This window comes from Protomyctophum bolini (genome assembly GCF_963924005.1).
Source record: "Protomyctophum bolini genome assembly, chromosome: 11".
Classification (NCBI taxonomy): Eukaryota; Metazoa; Chordata; class Actinopteri; order Myctophiformes; family Myctophidae; genus Protomyctophum; species Protomyctophum bolini.
In genome coordinates, this window is record NC_137872.1 from 26,325,700 (window position 1) to 26,346,402 (window position 20,703).

A 20,703-nucleotide genomic window follows, 5' to 3' on the forward strand; every position below is an offset into this window, starting at 1 on the left:
GTGGTGGCGTTTTATTCACTCCCGTTTTCTCTGCAACCTCTCAAAACTGTTAAATTGTAATCCAAACAATTCGAATATTCAAGTCTGTAAACAAACTGTACACACAATAGCGTATTTTATAAAGTTCCATAACTGTGAAGAAGCTGAGAGATTACTTTTGTAAAACTCCACTACAGAAGACTGTGCAAAGTGAGAGCACAGAGCCACTATACATGCAGTATGCTGCTCCGTGGACTGTGGATATTAAATTGTATATTAAATGAGATTAGAGGGGAATATTTTAAAGGGATATTTCACTTTCAAAAAAAACTTTTGGTCATTTCATCGTCTACTCAGTCTTATGTGAACACCCAGAGTTTTTAAGTTACTTGATTCCATATTTAGATATTTGATATTCATTTTAGCTGAACTCATTGTAACACATTGTAACTTCAACTCTATTTTAACCATGATAGATTAATCGAAAACACCTGTCCTTTTTTTCTGGTGATTGATTTTGTCCTAATACGTGAGGGGCTGTGGTTTTTAATTTACTGTTTTCATTTATTTTCAAATATTGTTTTTGGAAAATAATGAGGAGGAGGGAGAAGCTACTGCAGGACCGAAGAGACTAAAGAATCAAAACAATATTTAAAAATGAATGAAAACAGTAAATGAAAAACCGCCCAGGACAATATCAGTCTCAAGAAAAAAGGACAGGTGTTTTTGATTAATCTATCATGGTTAAAATGGAGTTGGAAGTTACAATGGGTTTGTGAGGGGGCGGGGCAGCTAAAATTTATATAAAATATCTAAATACTGAATCAAGCAACTTAAACTGTCTGTAATGTTCACATAAGCCTGTGTAGACGATGAAATGACCAAAAGTATTTTTACTTTTTGTAATACAAACTGAAGATTTGCTGACTGATGATTATTTTGTGAAAGTGTACACTAGTCTGGCCTGTCTGGGTCTACACAATATACAGTTCACAACTTCACACACACATGATCACACCAGCAGAGCCCCACATGCAGTTCTCTCTGCGGTGTGCAGTAGTCTAGCTTACCGGTACATTATTAATGTTATTATACTTTAGATTGCCACATTTATTTTACGTTTTATTTACTTCCGATGGGGGGGGGGGGGGGTCGTTGATGAATGAAGCACGTGACCAAACATGACGTCTGGTGGCAGAAGGGAACAGGACAACAACAAGGAGGGGAAGAAGCGTGTGCCGGGTAGTATAGTAGGCTACTAATAGTTTATATGACTGCTATTGGTGGTTGACGTCTGCTTGACAGTGCACTGACCGACAACGGCACGCCGACGATAAGAACTACCCAATTTATATCAAGTTGCAGGAGGTGAGTCCATCAAACGTGGTGTTTTCTTGTTGCTTGTTGTGCTGAGTGTGCACGCCAGATAACTACTGTTTGTTTACTGTCTGTCTGCTTGCCTTCCATGATGTCGCACGACACACGAGGGTAAATTGTCGTCGCTTAAAAAGAACAAATATACAAGCCATATGTCTGTTCTTTTTTTAGACTAGCGAGACCGCCGTACTTCGTGGCGACTCGAGACTTAATTTCTGTGTCGAGATAAATTGTGTTTGACTGTTTGTGCATGACATGCCGTTTCACAATTAGACTCAACCCATACCCCCTCCCAGTTATTTGACTGTCTGTGATGACTGTCGTACAGACAGTTTAACGACAACAGCAGAGCTACAAGCTCATAGCGCACCGCGATGCACCTCTGCTATGCGCTTGTAGATCTGCAGCTGCTGCTGCTGCTTGTTTATCGGCACCACCACCACGCTGGAGAAGAAGCTGCTGCTGAGCACGGGGATTTCCTTGCTTGTTTTGTGGGCGGGGGCGTTTTGTGTCACTAAGCTTTTTGTGTCATTGTGATTGTTTAAGAAGACGGGGTGTGGAATGTCCACGGTGGGAATGTCCAGACTCCGAGACCCACTCCACTCCAGACTATCATGCGTGCATTGAAATAAGTTCTTGGGTCTGGCGATCTTAGTATAATTCGATTTTCAATTGGAATTGACCTTAAACAAAAAGCATTTTCTTGATTTCCCCCAGACCTTCTTGGATCTCGTGTCCGTTCCGTTGTCTTTGATCCTCTCGCGGCTCGCTGTCAACTAAATGCACTTGTTCTCTTCAGTCGGTGTTCAAACCTGCTGCTTCATCACCCCGCCGTGCGTGCGTACCGTGCGTGTGCGTGTGTACTGTGTAGTAGAGAGAGCAAGGGAAGCAGCAGAGAGCCCTGCAAGCAGCGCTGTAGCGACAGATCAGGTTGGTTTCTGTCTGACATTTTTTTTAATCAAGAATGAAAAAAATATGTGCATGATCCATTTTAAATTCAGCATTTATAATGTATGGGATCATTTGTGTGTTGTTTTTAGAAATGCATGCAAGGGTTTGTTAATTATAAAGGCAAGGGCATGCATGTAGAAATGATGGTTTCGGCTGCAGTGTGCGCTGTGGAATTGGTTCACCTGAAGTGAGAATTCATTTAGCCACTGCTGTAACAATGCCAAAGCGATTATACGGTACCCTGCTCAGCCATCATGTTACTCGTTGCTAATTATATATTTTAATTCGTTTTTTTTATTTTTACATTGCTTATTTTTTTTACAATGCTGAATCATCACAATCTATTTAGACGTTATTTTTTTAAGAATCCACCCGGAACATGGATCAGATGGATGGCACCATATAGCCTTCTGACTGACTGGACAAAAGGTCTGCTCCGAGTGCTCGGCGTATAAAAGATCGATGTTTTATCACCGAAGCTGCTGCCTGTCTGTCACCGAGAAGATAGATTGTGATCGTGTTGATTTATAGTCATCAAAGCCACGGAGCATCAAGTGATGGCCATCACATCATCACGCATTCATAGCGTGATCTACATCTCTCCCCGTGCAGAGAGAGCATGTCTTGTGCGTTTTTATTGCGGCGTTGTCGCGCTGTATATCAACAGATAGTCTTAATGTAGTTGCAGCATAAATGCTTAGTTGTCAGCAGCAAATGATGTCAACTCTATTAACGAAAAATGCACGCTAAGCAGTGTGTGTGCACTTATATCATGATAATGGAGCCCTACAATGAATGCAGTTTAAATTGGGTCACATTATTTTTAAGCACGATATGCATGAGAAGTTCAAATCAAAGCACAATGATATGCAAAGTGACACAGAAAAATAATAGTATTTTGAACTGCGGGTGCTAATAGACTGTGTTATTTATTTATGTATTGTATAATTGGCTGAATGTTGTCCCACCAATTTGCTTTTAATATTATACAGCATATATCACTGCACTCATCATATCATATACAGTATCTTGGTTGAGCAGACATTGCCTTGTACTATATGGCCTGGCTCAAATTGGTATCCCTATTAGACTGAGAGCTTGTGTGCTGGGCAGGCAATGAATTATCCATGTAGAATCTGATGTGGAATCCAAAAGTCACCTTGGAATAACTGTTGAGTAAAAAGCCCACGGTAAACAGACCCAAGTTACCAATTCTTGCTCGTATATTCAACTCATTGCATCATCTCTGTTCATGCAACGGGGGCAATGTAGTGTGTTTTAGACAGACAGACGAGTCCAGCAGCACTACATTACAGTATGTACAGATGTAACCAAATGGACCCGTAGGGGTCCATTTGCTTGCACTCAAGAGTTAAATTAACTGTAGTTTTTGCCTATGCAGGAGGCAGGAGCCCAGCTTTGCAATAAAACGTAATGCCTGTTTGTGGCCCTCCCTGCAGGTAATGAGAACAGATGAGGGCCCCATGTAGGAGCGCAGTGGGGGGCGGTGGCAGGCAGCAGTGTGGGGCTGGAGACAGAGGGAGTGGAGATCAGCCCTGAGATTTATGGGCACTCCGCGCTGAGGTAGCCCAAGATAAAATAAGGCTAGATGCCGTAGAGGTGATTCAGTATCGGTGCTCAGAGTGGGCAGGCGGTGGAGGGTGGAAACGGAAAGCGTGAGGTTGATGAAACACCAGGCAACACACGGCAGAGCGTGGTATACACGGCGGCCACCAATACCTCTGTCTGTATGGCCAATATACATCTGGTCTGTCTTGGGAGTAGTTATGCCTATTGAGCACAATTAATAGGTCCCATGAAAGGAAAACAAGTGTGGCGTTTGTGCACAAAACTGCTGCTTAAGCTGCATGGGGAAATGGGGAAGGCCCGGAGGAAAGGATCAATATAGGGTATTTTTTTCTTTCTTTCTTTTTTTTCCCAATGAGGAGGGGATGTTGGTGATGAAACCCCTTGCAAGGGCAGTGCGGATTATGATTGCGCAACATTGCAATATGCCTGCCTCACTTCTGAAAGTAATACTTTCATCCAGACACTGTGCAAGGACGATGCGTGTTGAATTTGCGATCAGACTTGGAAGAAAAGGTGCGGTATAGGCAACTTTGGAGAAATTAGTACAAACAAGCTAGATTTTGAAAGGAAAATCTGCTACCATTGCTGCATTCATCAGTGCTGTCGGGACACAATCATGCTGTCACCCTTATTTTACTGGCTCCAGGAGGATTACGGTATATACTGTATACTGTAGATGATGTTACAAGATAATATAGCCAACACTGTTTGTTACCTTTCCGTTTGTCAGGTAAAAATAGAGCAACCTGGACGTCAGACCTCGGATGTTTACAATCTCTCCACTCACGTCATGTAATGTATGTAATATAGCAAATTGAATACAAGCTCACAACGCAACGCATGTTACGCAACTCATTGTGAGCTTGTAGATCTGCTATTTTTACTGAATGTGTGCCTGTTATGACATGCCCTAAATAGCTACACTAGCAGGGCTCACGTGGTTAAGATGAGTTCGGTGTATTGATTATTCGTGTCACATTTCCCCATAATTCACATTAGCTATCAGCCTAAACAGAACAACACAGCAGAGCGGTTCACTGATTTTGATGTAACCTACTTATTTAAGCTTTGTTTGACGCATGAGCCACATTAATGTTTGACTGTCACCGATGAAAGACGCGTGTGAGCTTAGCACACGTAAACGCTAAGTCAAAACGAAAGCTAAATTTAAGAGTTTGATTCAGCAGGGACCTCAGTTGATATGTAGGTTGGCATTTCATGGAGTAAACCCAAGAGGCAAACATTTGACCAGTGTCGCATGTGATCTTTCATGCTGAGGATAGGCCTATATTTTAAACTGCAGAGTAAAGACTTCTTTCTAACTTCAGTAAGATAGTTGATCTGGTTGAAATGGTTGCCCTATTCAGTAGTGACTGATATTTCAGAGTTTACCTTTTAAAAATGTCTTGGTCTGTGACATTTCTTGAGGTCATGGAACGCTGAGTAAGTGTAAATATTTGAGTAAATGAAAAGAGTGTAGATTTGCTCTTGTAAAAAGGACTTCTCTCAGTGGCACAGAGTGACATAGTTATGAATTCAAAAGTAGGTTCGGATATGTAAAGTTAAAACTAATGGTCATATTTAATATCTTCCGGTATGACTATATTCAATTCACTCTTCTTTTGTTTTTACATACTTTATTTAGATTATTTGTCAATTACAAGTCACAACACAATAGTACAAGACATCAAATGACAGAAAAGTAAGCTTAACACTACATACTGTACAAGAGACACACGCACACAAACAACAAAACCGAAATGGTATACTGTTCATACTAAACCACTGGATTTGGCATTGATTCCGTAACGTTGTATTTACTAGACCTATTCCTTGCTCTTCATCACAGATAGACACTGCAGTGTAAGAGATCTTATCATCTTGCCCTGATTCATAATAATACTAGTATAGCGTAGAAAGTGTTTGAAGAATCCAAATGATAGATTATGTTTGACAAACATATGCAGAAGACATATAAAAAGAAAAAGAGAGATTGACTTAACTTTTCCCTGAGATTGCATTTAAATATCTGAAATTGCTCAGGGCTATGTGCTTGAATACTCTGCATTGTACCCTTTAGGTCAATCAATGAAATAAGCATTTATGTATTTATTCATTTATTTTTGAAATCATATTATTTGTGCATGTATTTCCTACTTTCTTTTTTAGATAGGAGAGTGTAGACTATGAGACAGGCCAGGGAACCAAAGGGCAGAGAGAGGGAAAACATGCATGGCAATTGATGAAGGGAGTTTGATTCGAACTTGGGTTCCTTGCACTCACACAAGGAGCATATGGTCTGTGCGCTAACCAGGCTGAGCCACCGGGCATACTGCAATGGGCATTTATGCATGCACATGGTGTAGTGAAGCTCATGGATATTTTGCCAGTGTGTGTGGGTTGCCTGCAACCCTTGGTCCTTCTGCCAGTGCTAGGCTGATGTATCCAGAGATATTCCTCTCCTTTTTAATCAAGTCCTGCAGGCAGATGCAGTGGAAAGCTTCTCCTATTCTAGTTCATATCTACACTGTAAAATCATCAGTGTCTGTCAACTTAACATACCGTAACTGAAGAGTATACAAATGTAACCAAATGGTCCAGTTGTTTAAATCTGTACATTCTAAGGATACCTTTAAGTAGTTGCCCCTTGTTGGTGATGAAGCTCTCTCTCTCTCTCTCTCTCTCTCTCTCTCTCTCTCTCTCTCTCTCTTACACCTGGATGTAGGACAAATGCCTGCACATGTACCCAATGAGGCCAGTTGTAAATGGTTGCTCATATCTGTTTTTTATTAATTTATTTGGAGCTAAAATATTAATATTTAAATTTAAAGTTATGTGCAAATACAGAAATATAGGAAACGTTGTGCAAGCTGAAGGCTGTAGAAGTCTTCTGCACCTCGTGATAGTTAATGTTATATTTATTAATGCAGTACAACTACATTGGTGAGCAGAATTTTGTCAGTTGTACAGTATACAAGGCATCTTTTCTCAAACATATTGAGGTAGCAGCTGTAATGCAGGTTGTAATCTGTAATGAACGATGAGGGCAAGGCAAGCCAAAACATTGTGTCACGGATGTAACAACTCTTTAATGATGTCAAACCCTGTTTAATGAATTAAAGAGAGAATAATTGTACTCTTTAGAGTGGCTATCACTTACATTTTTTGCCTATAAAGTGTTCTGTTTTTGGTTTAGGTTTGAGTTGTTAATGGGCGCTTTTCTCCTAAATGCCAGTCGTACTTTTAGTGAAGCACATATTAAGCATTACTGTTGCACAGTATGCCAGTGCATTGCACTACGTTTGACTTATTGTCAGTGAGTATCAAATATCAACACACATGTTATACACTTTCTTCAACACAGATTTGGACAATATTACTATACAAACTTCAACCTGTGCAGAAATGCAGACGGATCAATCTTAGAAAATCCTGCTCCTCATGACTCTAGATATTTAATATGCTTGGCTTTCAGCAGCGGATTTTATGTTTTTGCATGTAGAGTTTGCAAGATTAATCGTATGAATTTAATCTCCTATTAAGAGATGCACGAGTGTAGCCTGCAACGTAGTATAGTATTCAGCCCAAACTATTTTACGATACGATCACAAAATGAAATAAAACTAGTGTGTATTTTAGTTTTTTATAGAATATTTTACAATAGAGATGTACAATACCATTTTCTCCTTCCCAATACCGATTCCGATAGCTATAACTTGCTTATCGGTCGATAAGCGCAATGCCAATAATCTGTACAGCACTTTGGTCGACCATTGGTCGTTTCGATACGTGCTATATAAATAAAGTTTGAGTTGAGTTGAGTGTGCAATTGCAATGCAAGAAATCTAGGATAGTGGAGTATACAAATGGAACCATATGGACCCCACTGACCCCGGAATAAATACATAATCCATTAATAATAATTAAAGTGCAGCTACAAGTTAGTAAAATAACAATGTAAATTGTACAGTAAGAGTATAAAACTGTAGTGCAACATCAATTCAAAATATTACTGTAAATGAAATATCGTCATGTGATAAATGATATGGTATGGGAATGGCATAGACTGGCGTACTGCCCGCCGATAACGATACGATACCAGCATTTTGGGCAGTATAGGCAGTTTTTTTCATAATGGTATCGGTATTGGAACAACTCTACTTTACAATGTAGTCTTTTATTTTTCTTCAAATAAACAAGGCTTGAGATATAGACTCAATTATGAAGCTAAAAGAAGTCAGGACTGTGTGCATAGTGAGATGTCAGTGATGATGGTTGAGCAGACCTACTTTTCTACAGGGATTGCAATTTTTATGTCAGTTTCCTAAAACATGCCTGGTGTGTACTAAAGTAAAAAAAGAAGATGTCTGCACTGTAAAATACAGTTTACAGAGTACAGTAGCAGGCCATGGCTGCCAAAACTATAATGAGCTACATTTAGAAAGTGAGATTGTAGGTTTAAGTTTTTTGGGGGTTTTCTTTGGTTTTTCTTTTTCTTTTTTTCTGTACCGTATGGCAGGTGGTAATCTCCCAAGATATTTATAAAAAGAAAATATATAAATTGGGCAGGTGGTAATATATACTTTCACAGACGTCAGTTTTGTGGTGTTGACTTCAGTAATCAGTCTAGCACCTTGAATCGTACTGCAGTGCTACACACACCTGGAAGGTAAAGGCAATGAAGATGCCAACATCCACTCATTCCCTCCCAAGGGATGTGGTATGACCGCCATAGATCAACATCAAAGTGTCTTCATTCCAGCATCCAGTTCTTGCCAGAGACGGACACTAATTTATTTTCTGCCTATGTTTGGCTTTTTTTCCCTTCTCATCTTTGCCCTGAACCCTTGAGTTTTGTTTTCCATGAACCCTAATGCCCCTATTATGGGGCATTCGCACATCCGGCAAGTATAGCAGGACAAAAACTAAATATAGGCCCCTATATTGGGGGGACCCCAGCCAGATAAGTAAAGGGTTTAAGTGTGGCCAAAGGTGTTGGCTTAGTATTTCCCCACTATTAACAGTGCATCACATTTCCCTTTGAAAAGCTGCTGAATGCCTTCTCTTCTATCTCGTTTTGTCACTCTTATTTCACGCTCTGAATACTTGGTAGTTAATAGCCTCCCTCCTCTCTGTCTCTCTCACCTTCGCCCCCCCCCCCCCCCCCCCCCCCCTCTGTCTCTATCTATCTATCTCTCTGTCTCCTTCCTTCCATTGCCTTGTCTGTACATAATAGTTCACACCCACCTTCCAGTAACTTTTCCCGAGCTAATAGAGGAGTCTGATTTAATTTAATTTGCAGTTAAATGGCGCCCGACACATGTAGCTCGCTTGATAATTGACTTCACTCAGCTGAAGGGAGGGTTGATTAGATCTGAATATCTAGGCGATCTTTTTCCTGCTCAGAATGGGGAGGGAGGCAGTCAAACTATTGCCTCTCAGTCTCATCAAGCATGAAATGTTGATCACAGCTATTTCTGATGCATGGGTGGGTGTTGGCTGCATTCGGCATCTCAGCAGTGCTGGCAGCAAGTGCAGTAGGTAGGTTAACAATTGTTTAATTAGAAACAAAAAACCAAACAATGCGTTATGACTATAGTCATAGGATGATGAGAACGTGTTCAAAACATTTGCCAGAATTAACGTGGTTCATACGAAACTACCGTTTTAAACATGTTCTCTGTGCCCAGCCCTCTTCCACTTGTGTCCTCAAGGTCATGCGTTTAGAAAAGAGAGCAAGTAAGATAACAACTGATAAATTAAGCCCTAAATGATAGTTGGGATTTACTGCAGAGGCTGCATGGTCCTCCTCTCAGAGCAGGAGACCAAACAAACTAAGCCACCCAACTGCATGCTGGTGTGGATCTGCTTTCTAGGCATGAATGTAACGTTTTGGTGGATGATATATTCAACTGTTTGCTTCATCGAACTGAATTGTCGTTAGGGTGTGTGCGTGCGACCAGCTAAAAACGCGCTTTCATCAGCATGCACCTCCACAGTCCAGTTTATCCACTTCATTAGGAACCTGTCGATGCCAAGAGATGGGCCGCTTCCTTTCAGGAATTGGCAGTGACAAGATAAATTTGCATGTGTGTGAGTGTGTGTGTGTGTGTGTGTGTGTGTGTGTGTGTGTGTGTGTGTGTGTGTGTGTGTGTTTGTGTGCGCATGCATTTATGTTTGTATCTATGAATAATATATGCATGCAGTTCATAATTCTTTTGCCTGATTTAGATTTATACTTGGTTTTGCATTGTGAGGCGTGCTGACATCACCTGCTGGCAATCTACAAGCTCACAACGCATTGCGAATATGCATTGTAAGCTTGCCTTGTACGTTGGCTATAATTTCGGCATCAAACCAAGTATGAGATCAGACCTATACTTATATATGTGGTCCAAGTCTCATCCCTCAGTGAAGTCCACATGCCTTGCCCAGTTGTGTTTAGTATTCAGATAACAGGCGCTGCTGTAATCTAGATTCTGAAGCGGGGTTGCTGGGGTTTTTGTTTGCTCTTATGGCCCTGATAATCTTGTTACACTGCTGTCAAGTGGAGCTGGCTCTCCCCCCAGCCCTCTACACCACCACCACCCCCCCACACTCACACACAGCACCCCCCCCCCCCCCCCCCCCCCCAGCACAACCTCCATTTTGAGACGGCCGATGATGGAGGAGCCTTGCATGTATCCTTGAAGAATTACCTCCTGAGCATCTTTATTCAAGTCGGCCACCCTGCACATGGTGCCCACCCCACCCACCCACCCCTGGTCTCCTACCCCCACCTCGGGCTGGTGAATGACAATGATAAATATTCATCAGGGGACACGGTGTGTGGAGCCATGGCTCCCCCTGAACAAAGGCTCCCCGGGCTAATGGTGTCCATCCCTGGCAGACCCCCCCCCCCCCCCCCCCCGCGAGAGAGACAGCCCTGCGAGAGAGGAGGAGCTCGTTAAGGCGCGACGTGGGACTCAGGTCTTATCATAGCTCCCCCTCTTTAAATTCACCTATTAGGCCTCTATCGCACCTTCGCCACCCACCCTCTATGGATGTAGAAGACGCCACCCACCCTCTATAGTATGGATGTAGAAGACCAACCCGGAGAACGTTTGGAGGTTGGCTGGGGTCGCTCTCATCGTGTTAGTTCAACTTCACAACTTCCTAATTGGTGCCTTGGTCGTGGTCCTTGCTGAGATCAGGGTTATTTTTTCTACTCTTCTCTCGCTCTCAACCCGTTCTTCTCAAGCTCCTCTAAATCTGTCGAGAGTGCATTTTCGCAAGGCCGTTCTCTCTCTAGCGTGCACTCTCTCTCTCTCTCTCCCTCTCTCTCTCTCTGTTGTTCTTTCTCTCACTCTCTCCCTCTGAGTGACCACACTCAGCGTTTTCACGTTTTCTATTTGCTGGTGGTGGGTGTGATGTCTCTCCTCCATAAGCAATCAGCACTGATTTGTCAGCGTTCTTCCAGGCAATTCATAAAAATTCAGCATGTGCGTACAAAAGACATGCATGCCCTCCACACACACACACACACACACACACACACACACACCCCTACACCACCCGTTTCCGAGCTGCAGATTTTTCACCCCACCCCACCCTACTTTGGCACATACAAAAGAGGATTTAAAATTATTTAGGGGGAGGTAATACATTTGTGCGCTGCGCGACGAGGACATGTGTGGCCCACCGTCCTCTATTGTGAATGTTAAGAAGGTGAACTTGTCGAATGCAAGGGCACTGCACTGGCTGCTCCAATCAAAAGGCTCTACAGGCTCTCTAACCTACACCATCAATTGCTTCTTCTTCTTCTTCTTCTTCCCCCCCTCAGCAACAGAGATAGAGACATAAGCTGAAATTAAAGCCCCCCGCCCTTCATGTGCGCTCGTCTGTGCTTGTGTCGTGTGTGTGTGTGTGTGTATTCATTGCGTATGCATGTGCGCGTCTCTCCGTCTCCGTGACGTATGATATGTCTGGTCGGACTCCGCAGGCGTGGAGGAGAGCAGCTGTGTGTAGGACTGTCTGTCACACTGCCAACATGGCAGTGCCATGCCCCGTCATTGGGAGCTGTATGCTGGCAGGCAGACAGCAGCCATGCATGTGCTGGAGGCTGCTGTATGCTGGCAGGCAGACAGCAGCCATGCATGTGCTGGAGGCTGCTGTATGCTGGCAGGCAGACAGCAGCCATGCGCTGGAGGCTGCTTGTTGCTATCTGGGAGTCAGGGAGCCCCCCCACCCCGCATCACCCAGTGGTGGAAGTAACTAAGTACATTTACCTAACCCATTTAGACGATTCTACAAATGTCTTCTAAATCCTGACAGTTTTCTGAAAAAAACATGTTTCATGTCGTTCTCAAAACATTTTCATGTCAAGGACCCCCAAAAATATATGTAATTGACCGCCGACCTCCATCTGAAAATATGTTGTTCCAGCCAGGGACCTGCACCCAGAAGCAAAGATTTGAGTTAAAAATGTTCGCTCTGAAAGAATATATATTCAAAGATTTGCGCCACATTTTCATGATTTTTCAAAAATAATAGATCTACAAGCTCGTAGCACAGCACTCTGTGCCGCTCTATGAGCTTGTAGATCTGCTATATTTCAATAGCTAAAGTATAACATAATGCTTAAAAAACAAAAGGGGTTCTGGTTCTACTACATCTTGACATTGTGAGCTTGTAGATCGGCTATTTTCAAAACATTTTCATACATTTGAAAACTTGAAATGGGACATTCTGCATAATGAGTGCTTTTTAGTACATTTTGATGCCAATATTTAGTATTTCTATATTGCAGTATTGATACTACTATGTGAGTACTTTTCCACCACTGCCCCCACCTCACCATGTCATGGCCGCTCAGGGTCATCCTTACTATAGCATGGTACACAGCTGTGGCAGGGCCATATACCACCGCTGGGTCTGTTCCCAAGATCCTGTGTGATCTCTTTTTTTAAACAGTTTAATCCTGGCGTCCCTATTTTGGGCATGTCATAAGCAAAAATCTGATTATTTTTGGAATGTTTACAGATTTTTTAACATTCTTTGAAAATAGCATATGTACAAGCTCAAAATGCATCGTGCCTGAAACACACTGTGATCTTGTAGATTAGCTATTTTCATATTTTATTTTATTTTATTTTATTTTATTTTATTTTATTTTATTTTATTTTATTTTATTTTATTTTATTTTATTTTATTTTATTTTATTTTATTTTATTTTATTTTATTTTATTTATTTTTTTAATATAGGGCATACGTCCTTAAACAATTTTGAGTTACTCATGAAAATCATCTCTGTATGAAATGTGCCAGCAGTAGTCTTCCTCTCTCATGCCAGCTATTAGCGCTTTTCCCCATCTATTTATCCATTAAGCGTGCACCATCAGGCAGACCATTATCCCATTATGTTTTGCATCTGTGGTACAAATCCTTACTGGAAATGAGTCACCGACAGCGGCTGGCTGGTGAAAGGAAGGAATAAGGTGCCACTATCAGACAGTAAAAGCTATTCATAGCGAAGCCCGGCGGGGCGGCGATGAATATATCACACTTTTTTAAAAAGGAAACAAATTCTCAGTAGGAACGTGAAAAGGCTTTTAAAGACGGGCCGTCCGCAACGTGAAGAATTTCAATCGTTGGTACGGCGGGGACCCCGAGGGCCATTTGACTGGGGAGGAAGCATCTGGAATGCAGCTCACAGATCTGACCCCCATGTCGCCCGCTCCAGCCTGTGTGATCGTGTCGTATTCAGGTCATTTTTAACAAGCGTCTGTCTCTCTCCGTTTGGCTCAGGTGACCCCCCCCCCCCCCACCACCACCACCACCTGTAGCACCCCTTTGTTGCCATGGCAATGTGTCCCGGTCATCTTTGGCTGTGCTTCGGAGCAACTACTCGTCTTTTAATACACTGATTCAACATTGGGTTCCATTTGGACCTCCAAATGGAACCTTATGGGTCCCTCTGTAACTCTGAGTGTACACAAATGGAACCAAATTGACCCGTTGTACCCGTCTTAGAGGTATATTAACACTAGTGATTTTACTGTGTAGATCGGGGATGCAGAGATAAATGTGGTGTCAAATGGGTTGCCGATGACCCATTCAGACCTCAGGCCCATTCTACAAATGTCTTCCTAACAGTTTTCTGGAAGGAGAGAAAAAAAACTGTTTCTACTGGACCCCCAAAATTATATGTATTTGGCTACAGACCCCCATCTCAAAATATTTTGTTCCAGATATCCCCAAATCAAAGACTTTTAAGTATTTCCACAATGTTTCAAAATCTTCCAAAAATAACAGATCTACGAGCTCAGCTATGAGCTTGTATATCTGCTATTTTTTAATAGCCAAAGCATAAAATAATGGTTAAAGTGGTTAAAATATAAAATGACAGAGATTCTTTTTCCGGTGTTAATGGGTTCATTTGTGGGCATAGTGTAGCGATACGATACAGTATATACACATGGACACTGTTTATTAGGACGACACACACCCCCACACAAAGTTGTAAAAGCCCACATGCGTTTGTTTATGTTACACACACACACACACACACACACACACACACACACACACACACACACACGCTCACTGCTGGGCACAAATCAGCTTAGCGAGGCATTGTGTTGGCTTGGCTGGCGGTGGTAGGCGGCTGACACAGCATTTACAGTGTGTAAAGAGTAATACACCCACACCCACCACTGCTTGCAAGTGTATTTATATACGTGCACGACAGTCCGAGTGTGTGTGTGTGTGTGTGTGTGTGTGTGTGTGTGTGTGTGTGTGTGTGTGTGTGTGTGTGTGTGTGTGTGTGTGTGTGTGTGTGTGTGTGTGTGTGTGTGTGTGTGTGTGTGTGTGTGTGTGTGTGTGTGTGTGTGTGTGTGTGTGTGCGTGCGTGCGTGCGTGCGTGCGTGTGCGGTGCGGGCCTGCGCTTGCCTTTTCTGTTGAAACTGTCTTTTTTCACAGTCACACCACTATTTCCTGCTCAAATTATAATTGTTATATAGTACTTATTTGACAGATATTTATGTATTCAACTGTAGCAAAGGCAGCGGTGCAGTTATATTCTGACCCTTTTCATTGCTTAACGGGGTTCTAATCACACATTGACAACATTGGTATTGATGACAATTAGGCAGCCGATGTTTCGACCTATAGACGTTTTATCTTTATTTTTGCCCCCCTGGAAGCCTCTCATGGGCATCCTCTTTGACTCTTTGAAAGTTGTCCCATCCCAGGTCATCTGCAGTGGCTGGCTGCCTCCAGAGGCTGCCCTGAGAGGAAGTGTCTCTCCTTGGAATTTGTTTTCCGAGAAATCACTGTGAACCACTGCCAAGCGGCTAAATGCCATCCTTCTTTCCGTTCACAGAAGCCAGCGGGCCGTGCCATCTCCCATGTCTCTGTTCAAAAACAGTACGCGTCAGTCTGAAGGCTAAAGGCAGGGCAGGGCGCCACATCTTTGGAAGCCCTTCTCTCGTGTGATTCTCACCTTTGCATGTGGCGTGATCCAAGTCAACGTGTGTGCGTGCTGTGTGTGTGCGTGCGCATTCTTAACCACCGATCGGATGCAGCTTTTTAATTTATTCTTAATTACCATCGACAATCTGAAGTCATTGACCTACTTGGTGTGCTATGACCAGAAGGAACGTATTCTTGTATAATTTGTGTAAATGTGGCCTAACCCAAATCCTAACCCAAGTTTTCTGGAAAAATTACACGGAGGCTTTCTCCGGATTAAAAGGTATAACAATTTATCTGCTTTCCAGGTCTAAATGGTGTAACTCATCATAGTGAAATGTTGTTGTTTGCCGTAATGACGAGTGTTCTCGTCCACAGACCCACCAGCAGTGCAGTTGGAAGCGGCTCCCGGGGCATGACTACCACAAATAAGGGAAACAAAGCCTTGAAGGTAAACCACACACTCATTTAACAACATTGACATTGTCGTGAATTAAAAATGAAATTAAAACCAAAATAAAAATTGCACACTCTCAGCATCACATATTTGTCAGAACCTTTGGAGCCCTATACCAGTAAACCCCGCAAAGGGCACTGAGGTCAGCAGGCATGCTGTTCTTAGGTTCCCCAAACCAAACTGTGGAGTACACGCGACCAAGCCTTTGCTGATGCTGCTCCTAGGCTTTGGAACAGCCCCTCTATATAAAAAGTGCCAATTCTATCGAGTCTTTTAAATCTCTTCTTAAAGCATACTTTTATTCCTTAGATTTTAACTTTTGTACTTTTGTTGTTGTTGCACTGGCATACTTTATTGTTGATGTATTTTTATTGTTCTCACCCTGTATAGCACTATACCGCTATATGTACACTCATCCCTATAGCATTCCTATATGCTCACACTGAGTTGCCTGTGTACTGACTACTATTAGGCCTGTCATTATTCATTTAATCTAATTAGTCTAATCGCAATTATTTTTGCATAATCAAATTGAAAAATACATGTAAAAAAAGCATAAATAGCATATCTACAAGCTTACATCTAAGCTTGGATCTCCTCCTTGGTCAGGCCCCACAGGTGCTGGTTGAGCTCCCGCACAGACGCCCGCTCATCGTCCGTCAGACTGGTACCAATCTCCACTGGCTGGTACCATACTGGTACCATTCAACCCCCGGCTGGTACCATGGTACCAATCTCCACTGGCTGGTACCATGCTGGTACCATTCAACCCACGGCTGGTACCATGGTACCAATCTCCACCGGCTGGTACCATGCTGGTACCATTCAACCCACGGCTGGTACCATGGTACCAATCTCCACCGGCTGGTACCCTACTAGTACCATTCAACCCACGGCTGGTACCATGGTACCAATCTCCACCGGCTGGTACCATACTGGTACCATTGAACCCCCGGCTGGTACCATGGGACCATTCTTCCCTGGCTGGTACCATAATGGTACCATTCTTCCCCGGCTGGTACCACACTGGTACCATTCTACCCCGGTTGGTACCATACTGGTACCATTCAACCCCCGGCAACGTGTCACTTTATGACTCGTTGTAAGCTTGTACATCTGCTATTTCCGCTATTTTTCAAACAATGATTAATTATATCAGTAATCTACCCCGTGCAATGTTTAATTAAGAAGCCTAAAAGCCAAACATAAATTCAATTTGTATTCATATGCTACAAGTTGTCAACGGCAGAAACACAATTAAGTCTTTACTTGCAATTATTTGCATGACAATATAATCGTCAACTTAAACCTTGTAATGGTGACAGCCCTGACTCCTATTGTGTGTGTGCGCGCGCGCGTGCCTGCTTGCGTACGTGCGTGTGGCCGTGGTGGGTTCAGGTGAAGAGGGAGCCGGGGGAGAATGGTACCAGTCTGACGGACGATGAGCTGGTGACCATGTCGGTGCGGGAGCTCAACCAGCACCTGCGGGGCCTGACCAAGGAGGAGATCCTGCAGCTGAAGCAGCGGCGCCGCACGCTCAAGAACCGCGGCTACGCCGCCAGCTGCCGCGTGAAGCGCGTCACGCAGAAGGAGGAACTGGAGCGGCAGAAGGCCCTGCTGCAGCAGGAGGTGGACAAGCTGGCCACGGAGAATGCCAGCATGAAGGTGGAGCTGGACGCGCTACACTCCAAGTACGAGGCCCTGCAGAGCTTCGCCAGGACTGTGGCCCGCAGCCCCGGCGTCGTCAACGCGGCCCGGGGCCCCATGGGGGCGTCGGTCATAGGGCCCTTCGTCCCGGGCAAAGTGGGCGCCACCAGCGTCATCACCATCATCAAGTCCAAAACGGAGGCCAGGTCGTAGTATGAGAGCGGGCGCGGAGCGGCCACGCGCCACGCTATATGAGCCAATAAAGCCTGATTCCATGCTTCTTGCGGACCGTGCACCGAGGTGGGTTCGGCCAATAGCTGCGGCACCCATCCCACCGAGGCCTTGTAATAACACTCCTCCCCGACCACAATGACTATGAAACGACTCTGCGTTGGCGGGGAGGCTGGTGCACGCCGTCTGCACAGCACAGACCGCAAGAAGCAGGAATTGGTCTTAAAGCCGGATTTATACTTAGTTGTGTGCGGTGTCACGACACCAGAGATAGCCAATCTGCTACTTCTGATGTGCGACGCCGGCGCACAAATAAGTATATCAAAGAGTCAGTGCATCACAACGGAGCACAGGATACATTTTTCATTCTGTTTTACTCTCGAGGTGTTACCATTCACTCTAAGCAATTGGTCTGCATCAGTGGAGGTGTGCCAGTCATTGTAAACGTACAACACTCATGGGCTTTTATATTTAATTTTGTAGATTTTTCTAAGATCGACGAAAGATGACAGATTGTTGATGCCTAATCCTTAACCCAATTTGTATTTCTTTATTGAATTCCTTCTCAATGTCAAACTCCTTAATTGGCACTACAAGTGCTTACTATACATGTATGCAGTGTGTAGTATTTATAATTAGCATTTGAAATATTTTTGTTCTTTTGATCTAACGCTGGATTTGTGCACTGAGTCAAATGACCACCAGCCAGCAGTCCTGTAATAATATTGTTGCTGTATTGTTGTTGTTTGGTAGAAAACTTGCACCTCCATCTTTTAATGTTTTTTCATAAATTAATGCCGTATTTTTTACTAAAAATGTGGGACAGTGTCACGCAAAAGTAGCAAAAATTGGCAATCTACAAGCTAGCTGAGCTGGTAGTTCAGAAGATCTGCCATTTAGGAAACATTTTGAACATTTCTTATTTGTTTCATTTTTTTTATAATGGTATGCCATAAATGGGCATGCCTGGCTGATATTGGTTAAGCGTGTTTGTGCCTGGTTTTTAAATATTTAACCAATGATTAACATATTGTGACTAAATAATAACTACATTGGAACACATTTTATTCCCCAATTTCCTGAAAAGTGGGGGTTTAGCACACTTTTCTGCCTGAAAGTGGGACGATTTAAGCGTTCCATTCTACATGGCAAATTGAACGCAACCAGCCCTGTGCTTGTTATTATGCACTGACTCTAAGTAAGTCATGTAACAAATGGTCTCAAACTCTTGATGTTGATGATACAGAGGTCTTTAAAACTGAGGAACCCAAAACTAGTCAATTACCAGATCAATTTGTACATTTTCGTCACTTTGTCTGTTAACTATACAAACATGAAATAATGCTCCCAAGTCCAGCATTAATTTCTGTTTATGCATCTGTGACAGACTTTAATGAACTTGTCGTTATCAATATGACTAGTAGATGCAATAATAATACGTATGCACTGACAATACAAAGAGGTCTTTCATATTTATGGTAAATGGGAATGTTTCAAGGTGGTGGTGTTCTGGAGCCGAGTCGAGTGCCATTCCAATATGACAAGATTCTTCTCCAAATCTCGAGAACCTGAATGTTATTACAGTAATCTCCTCCTGTTTTGTGGGGATAGTGTAATCCGCAAACATCATTTTACTCATAGAGAAAAGATGTTCATGTTGTTTTGTTTATATATATATACTATATATATATGCTATAATACCCTCAAAAACTGTTCGGGAAGGTGTGTTTGGTTGATTTTCTCTCTGCTGTTCTGGTAGCATTGTCTCTAATATCAGCGACAGAGATATGAGCAAACCAACTTTTTTAGGGGGTTTTATTTTATTTTTATTTTTTGTAATGATTGTTCATGTCATTCAAATATTTCCAAAAGAGAATTTACAGAAGCTTTACAGTTTTAATTGTTAAGGTGTGTATCTTAGAAATCTTTGTCTAATGTTGAGTTCTTGGTTTTTATTACCGCATAAATTTCCTTCCATTGTTTATAGAAATACAGAAAAAGAAAACCAGGAAAAAAAAACAAAAAAAACATGTGATATCTTTTTTGCAATTGTACCGAAAGTGGCTTACTATTGAAGTCTGATAGCTTTTTTCTAGTGACTAGGCGCGTACTGTGGGGTAGAGCGCGTGACGTGACGTGTAAGTGACAAGTTGGCAGTGTCGTTCACTGTATAGATGTCAATGCTGTGCTATTTAAACCAATCTGTAGAGCTAATCTTAGGTGGTGTAAACAAGGTCAATTGTCTTTGTTCGTATTGGCATTTTGTGATATCCTCCGGCTTCCTCTGTGTTAGTTATACAAAATCATTTTTGCCATTAAACAATTTAGCGTATCAGATGATCATAGAAGACAGACTAGGGTTGGGATTCGGAATTGGAAGAACCGGATTCAACATTGAGGAACATTAATCTGTTCTAAAACATTTGGATCCGCTCTGTCAGAGCTTGTATGTGGACTTCACGTCTGTTATACAATTACAATACTGTTGGTTCTCAAACTTGAAAAGTTCAAGGACCATTATAACTCTGAGAGAGTATGAATGAAACCAAACTACATGGACTCGTAAGAGTCCATGTAGTTCCATGTGTACACTCAGAGTTACAGACCTGCAATTGGAACCTCCTAAAGCTATTGTTAAAGGGAACCGTTAAGGAATCGGACCGTTCAGAGGGAATTGTTAAGGAACTGGAATCATTAAAATCCTAAAGGATCCCAACCCTAGAAACGACATTCGGGTGTGTGCAGTAAGCTGACTTTTCTTGTAATGTCAGGATATGTGTTTAGCCTACAACTGTTATCTGTTAGCAAAGCACTCTGCACTGGGTTCCCTCTAAGATTTGTTCCAAAAATGCACAGTGCAGTAGTATGTCTCAGACGCAGTCAGGCTTCATTTAATCAATAAGGCTTATTGCTTATTATTGTTGGGTTTGTGTTCATTCTTTGTATGTTTTTTCTAGGGGAAGACAATTTAACAAATCCATTTGCTTTATGTTATTTATGTATAGAGTACTAAATTGGTC

The 20,703-nt window shown here is 42.5% G+C and overlaps 1 protein-coding gene across 1 annotated transcript; it reads left to right on the forward strand.

The window, feature by feature from the left end:
- Positions 1 to 1,239: 1,239 nt before the first annotated feature.
- LOC308323859 (transcription factor MafK-like) lies at positions 1,240 to 17,665 on the forward strand (the record flags this gene model as incomplete). The annotated part of the gene is made up of 3 exons (XM_080775716.1): positions 1,240 to 1,347; positions 15,727 to 15,799; positions 17,204 to 17,665. Exons 2-3 carry the CDS (start codon positions 15,764 to 15,766, stop codon positions 17,663 to 17,665), a joined length of 498 nt encoding a protein of 165 aa, XP_080631842.1. The 5' UTR covers positions 1,240 to 1,347; positions 15,727 to 15,763.
- Positions 17,666 to 20,703: the final 3,038 nt, after the last annotated feature.